The following is a 16,215-nucleotide window of genomic DNA, read 5'->3' as shown; positions in this document are numbered from 1 at the left end:
GGGTTAATGTAAATAAATATCTCATTTGTGAAAAAAAAATGTTCTAATACTGCTGCGGAATGCTTGGAGAATAACATACATGAGACTAGGGACCATGATATAGGCAGTGTAATTGCATACAACAAATGCCCAAGGAAGGAAGAAAGAAGGGAGGGAGGGAAGGAGGAAGGGGGGAGAGACGAGGGAGAGAGGAAAGGTAGGAGGAGAGAGAGACCAAAAACAGGCATCAACTGTTTCAGGAGACCAATGAGATTTTAAGACTTAAATTTCCACAATAATCCATTTCTGGAAACCAAATGTATATTTAAATTACTTATTTCCGAATTACTACATCAATTCAAAGTCACTTCCAAATGTGCTTGTCATTTCCCATTGTTTTATCAAGTCTGGCCTGAAATCCTGTCTGGGCAGCACAGCTTTTGAAGTTAAAAATTTCCTACCTTCCAACTTCATTCTCTAGTATTGTCTCAGGGCTTTGAGTGATCTCAACGGTATACTGCTAACAAAGAGTGAGTTTTGTCTATTTTTCCCATCACTTATCAATATGATCTTTGTACAAAGTATTATTTTAACTTGGAGTCAGCAAACAGGAAGAATAAATTCACGGATGAAGAGAGAAGGGGTGGAGTTGAAGCCAGATGATATCTTAATGCTATTTTGAGAACTTCAGATGTCTCAGTGCTACTCTCAAATGCTGTGAGTGAAAGGGCATCTTGGTACAACTTTGGAGGGAAGTGTGATAAAACACGCACAGACACCCTTTGATCTAGGAATACTTCTGCTTCTAGAAACTGTCTTGCAGAAAAGTACATCATGATGTTCAAGTGGCAAAAGATGCTTTAAAAAATTAATGGTCGTTGGCTGGTTAAATAAATGATGCTTTATTCACTGGTATATTATATATTTATAATGAATGAGGTGGATCTATATATGTAGATATGGAAGGAGTTCCAATCTATTAAATGGAAACTGCTGAGTGCAAAGGAGTGTGAAGCAGATTGTCCCAAATGAATAAAAATATGTGTGTATAAATGTATGACTATATATATATACACACACACACTTGCTTTTATATGCCTAGAAAATCCCTGGCAAGACTCTCTAGAAATATTACCAGTGGTTGCCTCTGAAGTGTAGGAGTACGGTAGCTCCAGGTCCAAAGAGACTTACTTGCTTTTGATGCACTTTTGTGTTAAAATTTTCGTCATATGTATGTATTCATTTATCATTTTGAAAGCGGTAGATAATTTTTAAATTTTTATTTAAAAAAAACATCCCAGGGCTAAAGACTACGGATTGTATTTATCTGGGTTGTTTGGAAAGGAAAAAAGAAGAAGGCTTTATGGGGTAATTTTATAAGAACTTAAAGACGCCATCCCAGGCTTTCTTATATACACATGCTAGATACACATCTTACAAACAGAATGTTCACCAAAAAATGCCCTCCAGGAAGTGAAAACCAGACTCATTCCATGACTCATTCCATACACAAACAGCAGTTCTAAAGTAGAATGGAATACCAGATATCTGGCTAAACAGTGAGTTTGCTCAGTAATTGGTGATCTCACTGTAGCTGTGAACAATTGAAGTAACCACCCTTAGCCCTCTAAACTGGAGAACGTTCTCTATACATAAATGTTTTAAAGTTAAAAAATAAGTTTACAAATCTCCTTAGAGTGGCTCACTATGGTCTCATCTCAACAAATTTCAGAGAGAAATAAAAATCAGATAAGCATGCTGTGGTATGGGCCAGTGTCAATAGAAAAAAAATGGATAAATTGAGGATTTTTTTTTGGAGACTCCTTATTATTCGGCATGGGGTCTACATTGTTCAATTTAACAAAATAATTGCAAAAATATTTTTTGGTATTTGAGAATGCACATACACTACTTTATTATTTAATACAAACCACATATGTATTTTTAAAATACATTTTTTAAAAAATCTTATTTTAAGAAAAACTTTAAAAAGTAAGGAAAGAAGGAGGGAAGTAGAAGAAAGAAAGAAAGGGAGGCAAGCAGGCAATTCGTTCCTGGAATATATTTACTAATATTTATAAAGACATTAGTTTAAATGAAAATGATTTGGAAGGTAGTGTGTTGTCTTCATTTGATTAAGTTAAGTTATTCAGATTGGGATAAGTGAAAATATAAATAAAGGACTACTGCCGTTTTTCTCTTAACACAACTGACAGAAACTATAATGAAATAACTTGATCTTACTATAAAGACTTCATTACAAGTCTTAAATGCACCAACTCCAAAGTAGTTAATTGATCTTATTGAAAAAGTTCATGAAAAAAAAGTACTCAAATGGTGAACATTTAATTTTCAATAATCATATGTGAAAAGCTAGCATACTTATAAAAATGTGTATGCTGACTTGGGCATTACACAAGGGTGCCTTCACTGTTTTAAGAAACTAATTCATGACTAACTATGTACAGAACATTTATTTCTCTTCGCGCTTATAGAAAGCCAGACTCGCCAGGATCCGAGCAGCCAAAAGCGGAAGTGCTAATGCTTACATGCAGAGCAAACGGAATGGCTTACTCAGTAATCAACTGCAGGTACGGTCAAGCATTTCACTTTTTTTAAGGTTTGATTTATTAGTGTGATATTGATTTAGTTCTATTTAACCATATAATTTTATTGTGGGCAGTAATGAAAATGGCTACTGAAACAACAAAAGTGTCATTTTTAAATACCTCGCCCTCTGTACAGTCTCATTGGCTGTATGTAGCAGATTAGAACCTGGGCTATGAAATATTGCCGGTGAGTCATGACTCCCGTTCATGATTGGGCAATATTTCCTCACTGTCTTATTGAAACATGGGAAAGTTCAAAAATTCTCACCGATTCAAATACCTATTTTTATTTCAAAATTACTTATGCTCCTTAAAATTCGTTTGTGTGGGGTTAAGATGTCTTGTTTGGTTTCTTAATTGAGAGGAAACACCATTCAGTGTTCTAAAGCTCACATGGCAGGAAATACAAGAGAAACTTTACTTTTACCTCAAATTTTCCTTTAATATTTAGGATTCCACTCATCTTGCTATCAAAATAGCTTTTATATAGGTGAGCATGATCATGATTTCAGAATTATCTAAGGACTAGATTAAAATTTATTACCCAAAAAGAATAGCTCCCAGGCTTTCAAAGGTAGCAGTAGTTGAATTGGCAAAACCGATTTAAATTTTCAATTCAGGGAGGCAAGTCTAAAAGCCCGCTAATTTCACAGAAATATAAATGCTGATTACCAAAATTAAAAGCAACTGCACGTTTGTCCCTTTTTCGTTTAAAAAAAAATTAAACTGTTGCCATTTAATCTCAGGAAATAGGCTAGATCTCTCTGTGGAAATGTGTAGCTGAGGTTCTCATTGTTTGCAAATGAAACAGAAAGCACTTCTGTCTTCTGTGTGTTCACAGTCCTCAGAGGATGAGCAGGCCTTCGTGAGCAAATCCGGTTCCAGCTTTGAAACCCAGCACCACCACCTGCTTCACTGCCTGGAAAAAACCACGGTAAGGAAGAGGCCTAACTGTCCACCCTGTACTGAGACAGTAATAATACCATTTGCTTTGGTGAATACTGAGTGCTTCCAAGTATGATTTCACTGTCTACATTACTGGAAAATAGACTAAAAATGAAAAAAAAAAAAACCCACAATATTTGAAATTGCTTTGAAAGGCTATAGTGACATTTCCACTTGAAAAGTATTTTAGAGAATTATTTAAAATGTTTTTACCTTCAGTGATTATCTTAACTCTAGTCTGAAATATCAGTTTAATGCCAATGGAAAGTCGTTCCCCAACACCTGACTGCAGGTCCTGTAAATTATGACTTTTCCTCAGATAATCAAAATGTTAATTAAACAAAAAACAATGTAGTTCCTGTGTTCCTGACATCTAGGTAAAGGGAAAAACAATAGCAATAACAACAAAAAAAAAGATTAGTAACTGAATATAAGCATTCTTTCCATTAAAGGTTATAATAAACAAGATGGATAATAAAAACTATGTGTTCCCATAAGAAAAATGACACATTAATCGCTGGCAAGCCCCTTGGAACTGAGGATTGAGTCTGCACTTCTCCACATAGAAGCTTTCAGTCAGACCTCCACTTTAGCAGACGGACTCTTCCCTAACTGGCTTGTCAAAAAGGGTCACAGTCTTTGACCACAAAGCAAAACAAAACTTTCACCATATTTGAATCAAGTCTACTCACTCAGTCCCCAGGGGTACATACTTGTATTCTCATTTCCAACATATTCCCCATTCATTTATTCACTTCCTTACGCAGTCATTCGACAAATTTGTGTGGCTTGCCTACTACGTGGCAGACAGTGAGCCAAAAGTCAGGTGTGGCCTCTTCCCCCACCGAGCTTCCACGTATGGGATAAAACACAGATGTTACTGGAGAAGGGTCGTGAGCTGCAGAGGAAAATGAGGTCACAGTGCAGCGCCACAGAGAGGGTGGAGTCACTAGGGGCTTCCTGGAGGAACTTGCATTGAGACCCACAGGATGCCTAAGAGTTGGTTAGGCAAAGAAATGAAGGAGCTGAGAGGTGGTGTAGGCACCCGGGGAAGCCTGGAAGTTGGCCTAAGAGGAACTGCAAGAACTTGAGGGGGCTCAGAAGACAGGGCATACAGCGACTCAAGCAGAGACAGAGAAAATCTAGATAATGGAGGCTTTGGAGGCATGTGAAGAATTTTGATCTTTATCTCATAATAAATGAAATATTATTTGAAGGTTTTAAACAGGGTGGTTACATGATTATATTTGCATTTTTTAATGTTTACTTTTGAGAGAGAGAGAGCGAGCGAGCAGGGAAGAGGCAGAGAAAGAGGAAGACAGAGAATCCAAAGAAGCATGAGATCACAATCTCAGAGGAAGTCAGCCACTCAACCGACCGAGCCACCAGGGCACCCCTTCTATTTGCATTTTTAACTAAAGATTCATAACTTACAGGATATGGTCTATAACGTTTAGGATGCTCTTTGAAAGGTAAATGGTAACATTAATAATCAAATCTATTTATCCCCATGCTCTTCTCTTTTATTTTCATTTTTTACTATCTTACCTTTTATTTTTACTATTTTACCTTTCAAATAAAAATTATTTAATACCAATTAACACAGTTTAAATTGAGCTACCTACAAAAATAACAAGCAACAGAATGACTTCTTCACTTCCAATCACTGATGTGATAACAAATTAGAGTCTCGTGCATTATACGTTTGTATTTTGTGTGAGAATTGTGCATTGTAAAAGAAGAAAACAGATAGTGAATGCGTCTTGAACTATATTTTTTCTATAACATTTGACATTGAAATTCACTTCTTAATGGGAAATTCTATCTTATCTGGTCATATTATTCTCTGGACTTTAAACTAGAATCATAGATTTCATTTACTTCAGAATGCTTCTCTCAGCAAAGAAATAACAAAATGCGTAACTAAAACAACCTATTTGCTATTGGCCAGTGAATTGCTTCAATCGTTTCGCTAATATTTTAGGATGAGAGATAGTTATGTGGAACTTGGCATGTGCAAAGCCTTCCATTATAAGATTATTCCCACCCACACAAAGAAAAAAAATAGTAATTGAAGTCATTCTCCAGCAGTTCGTACCCAAATGTTTTCCCTTACATTTATGAGGTAAAATTCCTACATAGGCATTTTAGGAAGCAGTTCTTTATTAAATATTGTAGATGCAAAATTTACACTGTGTTTTGTTTAAAATGTGGTATGCAAAACGATGCCCATCACTGTTTGACATCAGAAGAACTATAAATACAGGCAGTGCTGAGTACAGCCAGTGACCTATCACAAAGGTAAGAAAGGAGACCTCAGAGTCCGGTGCTCACCCTTTCTGGATCAAATATAAAATGGCACATTTGCAGTATTTTACTTATTTTAACTAACAGATCATTTGTCTATACTTGGGAATTTTAAAGGAACAGCTGAAGAGATAGAAAGTATAGGGGCACCTGGGTGGCTCAGTTGGTTAAGAGTCTGACTCTTGATTTTGGTTCAAGTCATGGTTTCAGAGTCATGAGACTGAGGCCCGAGTTGAGCCCCATGTCGGGCTCTGCAGTGAGTGTTGAGCCTGCTTAAGATTCTCTCCCTTCTTCTCCCTCTGCCCCTCTCCTCTGCTGGCACTCTCTCTCAGAAAGAGAAAAGAAAGAGAAGAAAGAAAGAAAGAAAGAGAGAAAGAAAGAAAAGAAAGAAAGAAAAGAAAGAAAGAAAGAAAGAAAGAAAGAAAGAAAGAAAGAAAGAAAGAAAGAAAGAAAGGAGGGAGGGAGGGAAAAGGAAGGAAGGAAGGAAGGAAAAGAAAGAAAGAAAGGAAAGAAAGGAGGGAGGGAGGAAGGGAAGGGAAGGGAAGGAAGAAAGGAAGGTAAAGAAAGGAAAGAAAGAAGGAAGGAAAGAAAGAAAGAAAGAGAAAGAGAGTTTTAAGTATCTCATTTTCTAATTAGAAAATGTTTCAATCTCATGTGAAAATATTTGCTAATGTATAACAGAAAATCTAATTTGGGACATTCTATTAAAGCAGTTTTTTTTAACATAATTCCAAACTGTTTAAAAAATAAAGGTCAATTTGAATTTACACATTCACTGTGAATACTGTTTTATATGCATTTTCAACCATTTTTTTCTTTGCCTCTGAACTTCCAGAAATTATGTTTACATTAATAAGTTATATTCAAGATAAAGTTAGTCCATAAAGACATATCAAATCAGCCTGCAGTTGTCTATCTCAAAGACTAACAAGGGCCATGTTATTTTGACACAAATGCCAGCGTGAGCTGGCTTTGATATTCCAGCATTTATGAAAGTGGCTAGTTGCCCATTGGATAGTCTAAGTGTATGGGCATATTTGGGTTTTAAAAATAAAGCCATTCATTTCCTTTCTTAAAGTCACAATGTGTTTGTTGCCTTCTTCACATGTTCTCACAACTATGGAACAGAATCACGAGTTTGTGGATGAGCAAGTCTTTGAAGAAAGCTGCATGGAAGTTGCGACTGGAAACCGTCCTTCAAGTCACAGCCCGTCTCTCTCGTCACAAGGAGTCACCAGCACTTGCTGTTCACGACGACACAAAAAAACCTTCCGCATCCCTAATGCCAACGTATCAGGAAGCCACCGAGGCAGTGTGCAGGAACTCAGTACGATCCAGATCAGATGCGTGGAGAGAACCCCGCTGTCTAACAGGTACCTGAGGTTAATCTGTGTGGGCGCCCACACCTGTGCTTGCTCCCAGAGCGTACCTCCAGCCGCAGGCACGTCGCTGTCTTGGTGTATTTGGCATTTTGGGGGTGGGGTGGGAGTGGGGGGGTGGACAAATAATTTTTTTTTATTTATTTTTAACAAATACACTTGAGAAGCACCGTGGCATCTAAATCCTAGTTCCTAGGGTTTAGTATGAGACAAGCTAATACCGTAGCAAGTATGCCATAATATTCATTTGAGTCAAAAGCAGCAGCTGTACAGTATGAAAAGTAGGAAGAAGGCAAAATGGTCAGGCACGCACACATGTACTTCTGCCTCTTTAACTCCACAACTTTTTCTTATTTGAGCAGACACCTTTATACTCAGGAGCCGCTTGTGTAAATGCAAATAGCCTTAAATGATATGTGGTCAACACTTACTAAAGAAGACAAATTAAATTGACATTGGTATCATTGAAAAGTACTCAGCAGCACCTAAAAATAAATCAACACCTTCAATATAACAGTGAAAAGTAAAACTATGCCTATACAAATCTCTTGAATCAATATATACATTTGATCATAAAGATATTTTGAGCCACAAGAAACACAAAAATCAATCCCACACACACAAAAAAAGATAAGTGATAGGCTAAAATGGTTCACCTGTGGTTAGTTTATGGACAATTTAAGTGAAATTTTTCTAATGGTATTTTCCTTTGCTTCTCTTTATTCGCTTTTTGTTTTTTCCACAAACATGTATGTGTAATACAAAGTAATCCATTTCAATTATGCAACTCATTAAAATGATCAATTCCTGCCAAAATAATTTTGCTTTATTCTTCAAATTAAATAGCTATGTTTTTATATTAACGATCCATTAATTCAGTGCTGCTTCTTTGTTCTCATTCAACAATCTTTGTGAAAAACCTGTTTGAGATTCTGAATTGAGGCTGTGTTGATTTACATAAATCAGATGTCTCTGGGACCAGAATATTAAATTTTAGAACAATGAAAGATTTCTGTCTCTAAATGTTCTACCTCTGCATTACAAAATAAGGAGAAAACAGAGAAGCATTTAGAAAGACAATTGTAGGACATAAACATTTTAAGGAAGATTTCCACGAAAATAATTAGATTTAAGTATACCATGTATACGCTTCTTGTGCCTTTCTCCTTTTCCCTCTATCCACATAGAGATAAAACTCACACAAGAACACCACTTGGGAAAATCTTGAATTATAGGTAATGTCTAACATTCTAGGATTCTTAAAATTGGCTGTCACTAACTTGAGAGCTTAAAGGGCATCATCTCTCCCCAAAGAGACAAGATAGTAAAATGTTTCTGTGGTCAAAAGAACTGAGACACATTCCACAGGTGATTGAGGTACATGCCTTTCATAGGAGCATCTCAAAGCTCTCAGAGGTCCTGTCTTAAAGAAAGTAATTTTACGTTGCTTAACCCTGGATTTCCAAAACTGGCCTGAGTCTCTTTCTTGCATTTTTGTAGAAAACACTTTGATGAACACTGACTGAGCAGAATTGAGCTGGCTATTAGACACTTAGTTAATATTAATGAACTGACCGATGTTCACTTCAGCATATATTAACGTTTGGGGCTCCATTTTTTAAAAATCATGGTGACTGTCATTAGGTATTTGAAATGTTACTGATAAAATACATTCCTCAGTTGCAGGGAAGAATTTTCTTAAGTAAACAACTTATATTTTAAATCTATTTTTTCCTCATCAGCCGATCCAGTTTAAATGCCAAAATGGAAGAGTGTGTTAAACTAAACTGTGAACAACCTTATGTGACTACAGCAATAATAAGCATCCCAACACCTCCAGTAACCACCCCTGAAGGAGATGACAGGCCAGAATCTCCTGAGTATTCAGGAGGAAATATTGTCAGAGTGTCCGCTTTGTAAGACAATTGGAACCAGGTCTAAGAGAAATTGAGCTCTGGCTGTGGAAAGAATTCCAATGTGGAAAAAAGAAGAAACAATAAACCTTTTGCAGATGAAAACAGCAAGGCAAGAAGGTTGGCAGTGAAATAAAAACAAAGCTTCCAAACTTGAGGATGGAAATAAAACTACCAAATGGCATTTCTAGACAGAATTTGACCTGTTCTGCAGAGGAATAGTCCGTGACCCTTTGACTTTGTGATTGAGCACAATGAAATGCCACCTATCGATGCTTCTTATGATCTGAACTCTTTTTTAATAAAATAAATAAAATAAATCTTTGAACATAATGTTCCAGTTGAATGCAAAACAAAAAAATATGGAAAACATTTTGATAAAAATTTTTCCTGTTAAAACCATGAACATTGGCTATGATGAAGATTATTACATATTAAAAAAAAACTCATACAACACATTTGTATTGACTGAAGGAAACCATCATAATGCATGCTAGAGTTCTTTGGAGCAGTGATCTCAGTGTCCTTATGTTGTCTTCAGAATAGGCATGATAAACTATAATTGTAGAAAGGGGGACTTTCTATGCACTTACAACAAGCTGATTGCTCATGTTCCATGGTGGGCTGTGCAAATTAACTCCTTTTAGAGCTGCGGTATTTCTCATGGGGATGCTCATTAATAAATCTAAAGTGTTCAGATAGTTCAGTATTAATTATCATTTTACCTTGCACCTAGATACTGTTACAACTGCAATAATTCATTGTACACCTGTTGTATCAGGAATCAGGATTTTTTGTTGTTGTTGTACTTTCCAGATCTTCATAGATACAGTAAGAGCCACATTCATAGAGAAACTTCTGGTGCAGCCAGATTTTAGAGAACTTTTTAATCCCAAACTATTGTGCCACAAATGTTTTTCGGTAATATTTTTTGGTCTGCTGTATTCGTGTGACAGTGCATTATCTGTTCTTGTATTTCTACAGCACCTTTTCTTGGGTTTCTCGTCATCAACTGGACTAACGTTTTGTAGTTCAAATGACTTTCCTACTTTTGTATTCCCAACATATTATCTTGTAAGTAGATTACCATCATCAATCCCCTTGTCAAAAATTAGGAAAAAGGAGTTGACATCTACGAATGATCTCTAACCTCTTTGCTGTTAGGGAAAAGCCCAGACACTGGATATATCGTTACGTGTTCCCGGCAAAGAGTAGGCTGGGATGAATATGACAAAATCAGTGATCCCAGAATCTCACTTGATGTATTATTTATTTTACTTTAGATCTTGAATACATTTTGAGAACAACTAATGTGAATTGAAATGCAGAGATAAACTAGAGTGCTTTATGTAGCAATATTTGATAAAAGCACGCTTTCTTTCTATGCCGTTGGAGAAGGCAGCACAAATTTATCTGAGAAAGGCTCCTGTGGACGGCAAGGAGCAATTCTTTCCACGAAATCAGGAGGATAGGAGTTTGATGATGCAAAGTTGATCTCTATGTACATTGAAGTGAAAAGTCTTTACACCTTTTCACCTTTAAACTATATCAGCAGACAAGTCTGCACGTGACAGTGTAAAAAAGTTGTATGTCAAATGAAAAGTTTCGTTCATTCCAAACCACCACTGTAAGAAATAAAGTTTAGCTTCTGTACATGGAAAGAATTAATAATTATCCCTCTACTATAGAGATTTTAAAATGCTTATCATAATTTATCATAAAAAAGAATTAATCCAACCATTTTCAAGTAAAGCCAGAAATTCTTGCTTCCCATTTCTAGAATAGCTTCTAGAACAGTGCTGTGCACACAGTAGATCTTAATAAACATTTGCTTAATAAAAGTAAGATAAACTCTACTATCCTTTGGGAAGAACTGGCTTTATTCCTAGTATATCGTTTAAAAAGTTACTAATCTTCCTAGAGCGTGAATATTAACAATTATGTTAACACCTGCCTCATGTCACTTTATGCTTCTAGAGCAAATATATAGTGAAACTTCTTTGATGGCAGTGGTTGAAAAACTTTTTAAAAAGTAGACTAAGGAAACCACAATCGGGAATACTTAGGTCCTTTGAATCCCAATGAAAAGTTCTATTTTCATGTTCTTAATACTACATTTTAAAAAAATGCAGTTAGATGATTTCAGTTGACAATTCTGCCTCCTTTTCAACTTATCATTTTTCCCAAACTATTAATTTCTTTAGATTTTTGGAAAAGAAAAAAAAAACTTTTTGGTGTTTTAGGTGATTTAAAAATCTACTGTGTTGGTGGTGAATGACTATTGATGACTGTGTTAAGTGCATCTGTATCGTAAGTGAAATGTAATTATTTCTGTGTACCATATGGAGTAACCAAGGTCATTGTTTTTGACGATTTTGTTTGAAATTCATATATCTTATTTCAAAGGATAGCATAATATCTGCATTATGCTGGAAAAAAATAGACCTTTGGAGAATACTTAAATAAAACATGTGCATGCTTGAACAGGACAACATGGTTGGCTGTGGCTCTTTTTTCTTAGACTTCCTTCCTTTCCAAAATGGAGGCTGTGTCATAATCCTATTTGGGGGAACCTTATAACATGTACAAACTCAAAGAACCTGTCAATTGTGAGTAACACTTAAATCTAGTCTTCATCAGTGGAGAGAGTAGATTTCTTCCAACAATGGGATTGAGAAAGAGACTTTTAAAAAAGCAGTTAATATCACTTAAAGATAAAATAGAGCGCCACTGCTTTAGATGATCCTTTTAGGAAATATGTTGGCAACTATAACTCCATAGCTAATGATGTAAGTATATTACAAGGTTTCCTTGGTCATTACCAAAAAATGGTAGTATGTGTAAAATCAGTTGTTTTTGTATATGTGATACTTTTAGGTAGAGTGCTTTCTGCAGTGTATGACCCAATTTCTTAGCCACTAGCTGACATGCCACATGCCTATTGGACAGCATGGTCCAGAGACAAGTAAGGCTGGTGCCTGAACACTGTATGCTTCTTGACTACCACTACTTAGGTTAAGCAAAGTGAAGCTCTGAGTTAACGACATTGGTGAGAACGCAATCAGATCCTTAGTCAAAGAGTCTTTTCTATTCAGGCAAACAGACAAAGTGATATATTTGTCTAGCTATATGTGTGTATGTATATTTATATGTATTTATTCATATACCTACACATAGATTTTTATTCCTTTTTTTAAAAGATGTACATCTGATGGTTTCTCTTCAGGAGGAAAAAAGCAAGGAACTTTTAAGAGATTATTAGAAGAGGGGAAAATTCAGAATAAATTACAGAGAGTGATTTTGAATAGTGATAACTAGTGATACTCTTAGTGGATTGTCTCCTTTTTTTTTCTTGTTGATTCTTTTCTTTTATAGTCCTTGATTTATTGAGATGCCAACCCTCGTTAAAAAGGTTTAACACACCTCCTGATTCCTTACAGTGTTGGCTTGGAAATAGCCTCCAGGGAGTTATATCAATGTCTGCCAGCACCATTACTCAAAAGAATAAAAAGGGTTCTTGATATCAAATACATGACTCCTCAGAGTTTCATAAGAAAGACATCTCTTCTTCCCTGGAGTGTTATTAGGTGTTTGTTTTATTAACTCACAGGTACAAAAATGGTTATTCCTCTGCACCGTGTAAATTTCATCTGAACTTCCAACACAATTGGATAGGCACACTGTATTTTTTTTTAAATAACAGCTTAAGTTGGATATACATCAGCTGGTTGTGTTTAGGGTAGCAAAACATTTTCAAAGAGTAAGATGTTTTATATGTAAGGAATTATTACTTTTGAACAGCACATTTGCTTAAGAGAATTATAAAATGTATTTGTTGCAAAAAGTTTTTAGTGGAAATATTATTACATCTATAGCTTCTAATTCTTTGTTCTTTACTGTCCACTTTACATTTTCCCTCCTTTTTCTTCAAACACTAATCATTTATTCTCTCCCTTCCCCTAATCATTTTCCCCTCTGTTTTTTTCTATGGAAATCCACTAGGTAACTACTGCTCATTCTATATACAATTCAAATTATTGAGTGCATCACATGGGTCAGACACTGTGAAGGTGTTAGAGAAATAGAGATTGAAAATCCAAACCAAATCCTCCTCAAGGAGTTATATACTGGAAAATATACTTACATGCTCTCTGCTTTACACTGCTGTGCATAGTCTTATACTGCAGGAATTTTTCTTTCTGCCATAATAACAGTCATGTTTCTACTTCAATCTGCTGAAAACATGTCTTCAAAGGAGCTACATTGAGATAGTGTTCTTCAAAGCATTTTCTAAAACCCTCCCATCATATGATTAAAATCTCCTTTTTGTGGGTCATGGTTGTCTTTCTGTGGGGGTGCAGGGAAAGGGTACATGAATCCCTACCTACCTGCTTGGAGAGAGATTAGAAAGCAAGGCAAGACAAAATAAATCAGGAAAAGAGACAGAACTTCACATTTATGATGCAGGCATGGTAAAAAACTAGACTTCCCCAAGTTTGCACTCTGCCCTTCCTACCATCGCCAGAGAATATAAAGAAAGCTATTGAAATAGCCTTGCAGGAAGAGTATCACATAACATTGCTGTGAATCCTAATGCCCCTCCTCAAATTCATTCATCTGCTTAATCCCATTGAAGTATCAGAGAGATACTCTGACAACAGAGCAGTGAGTCTAGAAAGAAAGGTAAGTTTATAATTAGCAGCACTCACCAAAAAGGTGGGCACAGGTGGTCTGTGTCAGTTCCAAGGGATGAGGCTGGCTGAAGAAGGGTATTGAAGGGAAAATATCAAAGATGTGGAAAGAGATTTGGAGGAACCCCAGAACAAAGATGGGGGTATTGACACAGGCTACAAGGTGATAGAGAGGGGCATCTTTGGGCTTTGATTCTAAATTCAGCCTTTTTTTACTTTAATCAAGTCAGAGCTTTGTTAGAGCTACAAATCATAACACCAAAGGTATTATCTTAATCTATTAACAGTTTTTACTATTCAGTCATAGACAAATTGCTCAGAGATCTCCTGGGCTCTCTGAACAATAGAGAACAAAACCCTAAAAGAGGAGAATACGGAACCGGTACTGAGAAATGGGAAAGAGATTTGAAAGAGTCAAAGCATGAACCATGACCTTGAGTAGATGAATCTGTTACATTTCTGAACCAAAGGCACTGGATATAAAATTTTAAAAAGTAAAAATGTCATGCTCATTACAAGTTTAATCTGGACTTCATAAGCATTAATTTTATTTCCAGCCAACCTGGTAAGGAACCTCTGTACAAGCCACAGAAGTAAAATCTGAAGGCATCCTTTCCAATACACAGTTTCTTTCTTCTGTAGGTTCACAGTGAACAGTGCGCAATTATGATTATAGCCACCATGAAAAGATAACAACAGAAATAATGGCTGCTAACTTTTACTGTGCTCTAAATATATACCAGGCACTCTGCTCATCACTTTGTATGTATCAGTCCATTAAGTAATTATATCAGCCAAATTTCTGTTGAGAAAACTTTAACACTGAAAACTGATGGCTCTGGATATTCCTATTCAGATAATATAAATTTTTGAGATAAATCATGTATTTCTGTGAGAAAGTTCCCTTTTGTAGAAATATATATACCATTTCTTTTTTTAGTATAAAACAGAACTTAAAGAAAATGGGGGCAGGAAGAGGCCTGGTTATAATCATGCTGTATCAGTTGAAATGTCATTATCAAAGATAGTCAATGTTTCTTTCCATTTTCTTTGTTCTAAATTTCTCTTATCTTGAAAAGCATGCTACTAATAGCTATTCCTGATTGACTATTGGTGAATTAAAATAAAAATGAAACCTAGCTGGGAAATATATCAGTGTCCTAACTGACAAAGATTTTTCTAACAACTCCATAGCATGCATGGCATACATATTGAGAGAATTTTCCAGTAGCAGAAAGAATGATGTGCTAGGACATCCATTCATTATCTCTCATTTGCTTCCCTTTTTGAACAAGGCCTGCCAAAATGTTCAAGGTTGTTGATCAGAGCTGTGGTGATGACTGTGGCATCTCACTGGCCCCTAATCCATGTCCTAGAGGCATATAATAATGGAAACAGAAATGTTTTGGAATTACGGTCAATAACCACAATTCCCATTTTCATTATCTTTTATATTTTCCTCAGATTCTTGGAGGCAAAATCCCAGAGTAGGACTATGAAGTGCCTATTGGCATGTGGAATAAGGTGCAGAGAGATTTGGATTGGCAAAATAACTGTAGAATTCAGCATCTCAAATTAAGATGATATAATTTAAAATATCCTTGGAGTTTTACATCTTCACAAAGAATTCCAAAATTTTTCTGCAGGTCGCTGATAGTTTTTATTTGCTCCTAATAAAATAGAGAGCTTCAATACCGGTGTAAACACAGACATTTGATTTATATAGAACTGTAGAAAATTTAATGTACCTTTTAAAATGGTACTTGGGATATAACTACTTGTCATAAAACTTCTTTGGGTTTCACCGTTTGCTTGTTTTATGTTCGAAAATAACATTGGGCTATTAATAATATCTCTTTACCTTCCATCTCACTCTTTCCTTTCCTACTTCTCAATACGTAAATGTGTTAGTCATCATGAGTATTAACATTGTGTCCAAAACTTCTTTTTCATGAAAACTTAAGTTGAAATTATGATTAAAAAGAAAGCTACAGAAAATTTAATATTACATATGATTAATCATGGTCAAATCCTATGGAAGATGATAAGGGTAAAAATTCTCATGTCTGGTTTTTTTTTTCCAAAGTAGGAATATACAGCAGGTGAACCCTAATATAAAAAAAAAATCACACTGTATTTTGAAAAGGAGATATTTATATAATATCAGATGGCTCAACTAGTATCCAAAACAAAATGTTTTATTCATCCAAAGGTACATGGGCCCACTAATGAGAGACTAAAAGAAATGGTTCCATTTGTGACCCCAGAAATCTGAAATCACATTTTGTTTGGAAGATACAGAGTTTGAAAGGCCAGACAAATTTAACATCATCTCTCTCTCTCTCTCTCTATCTTAGTATTCAGTTCCTTGGCAAAGATTCTGAGAATTTAG

General features: G+C 35.7%; 1 protein-coding gene across 1 annotated transcript in view; it reads left to right on the top strand.

Moving 5' to 3' along the window:
- KCND2 (potassium voltage-gated channel subfamily D member 2) overlaps nucleotides 1-11,624 on the top strand; it is a 494,824-nt gene extending 483,200 nt beyond the window's left edge. The window contains exons 3-6 of the mRNA XM_077773338.1: nucleotides 2,475-2,570; nucleotides 3,430-3,522; nucleotides 6,969-7,213; nucleotides 8,962-11,624. Of these exons, the coding sequence (XP_077629464.1) occupies nucleotides 2,475-2,570; nucleotides 3,430-3,522; nucleotides 6,969-7,213; nucleotides 8,962-9,139 (612 nt within the window). The 3' untranslated portion in view covers nucleotides 9,140-11,624. The remainder of the gene's footprint in view (nucleotides 1-2,474; nucleotides 2,571-3,429; nucleotides 3,523-6,968; nucleotides 7,214-8,961) is intronic.
- The last annotated feature ends 4,591 nt before the right edge of the window (nucleotides 11,625-16,215 follow it).

The sequence above is a fragment of the Crocuta crocuta genome, unplaced genomic scaffold (assembly GCF_008692635.1).
Source record: "Crocuta crocuta isolate KB4526 unplaced genomic scaffold, BGI_CrCroc_1.0 scaffold16, whole genome shotgun sequence".
Lineage (NCBI taxonomy): Eukaryota > Metazoa > Chordata > Mammalia > Carnivora > Hyaenidae > Crocuta > Crocuta crocuta.
The sequence above is the reverse complement of the archived record's forward strand: the minus strand, read 5'-3'. Positions and strand labels throughout refer to the sequence as shown.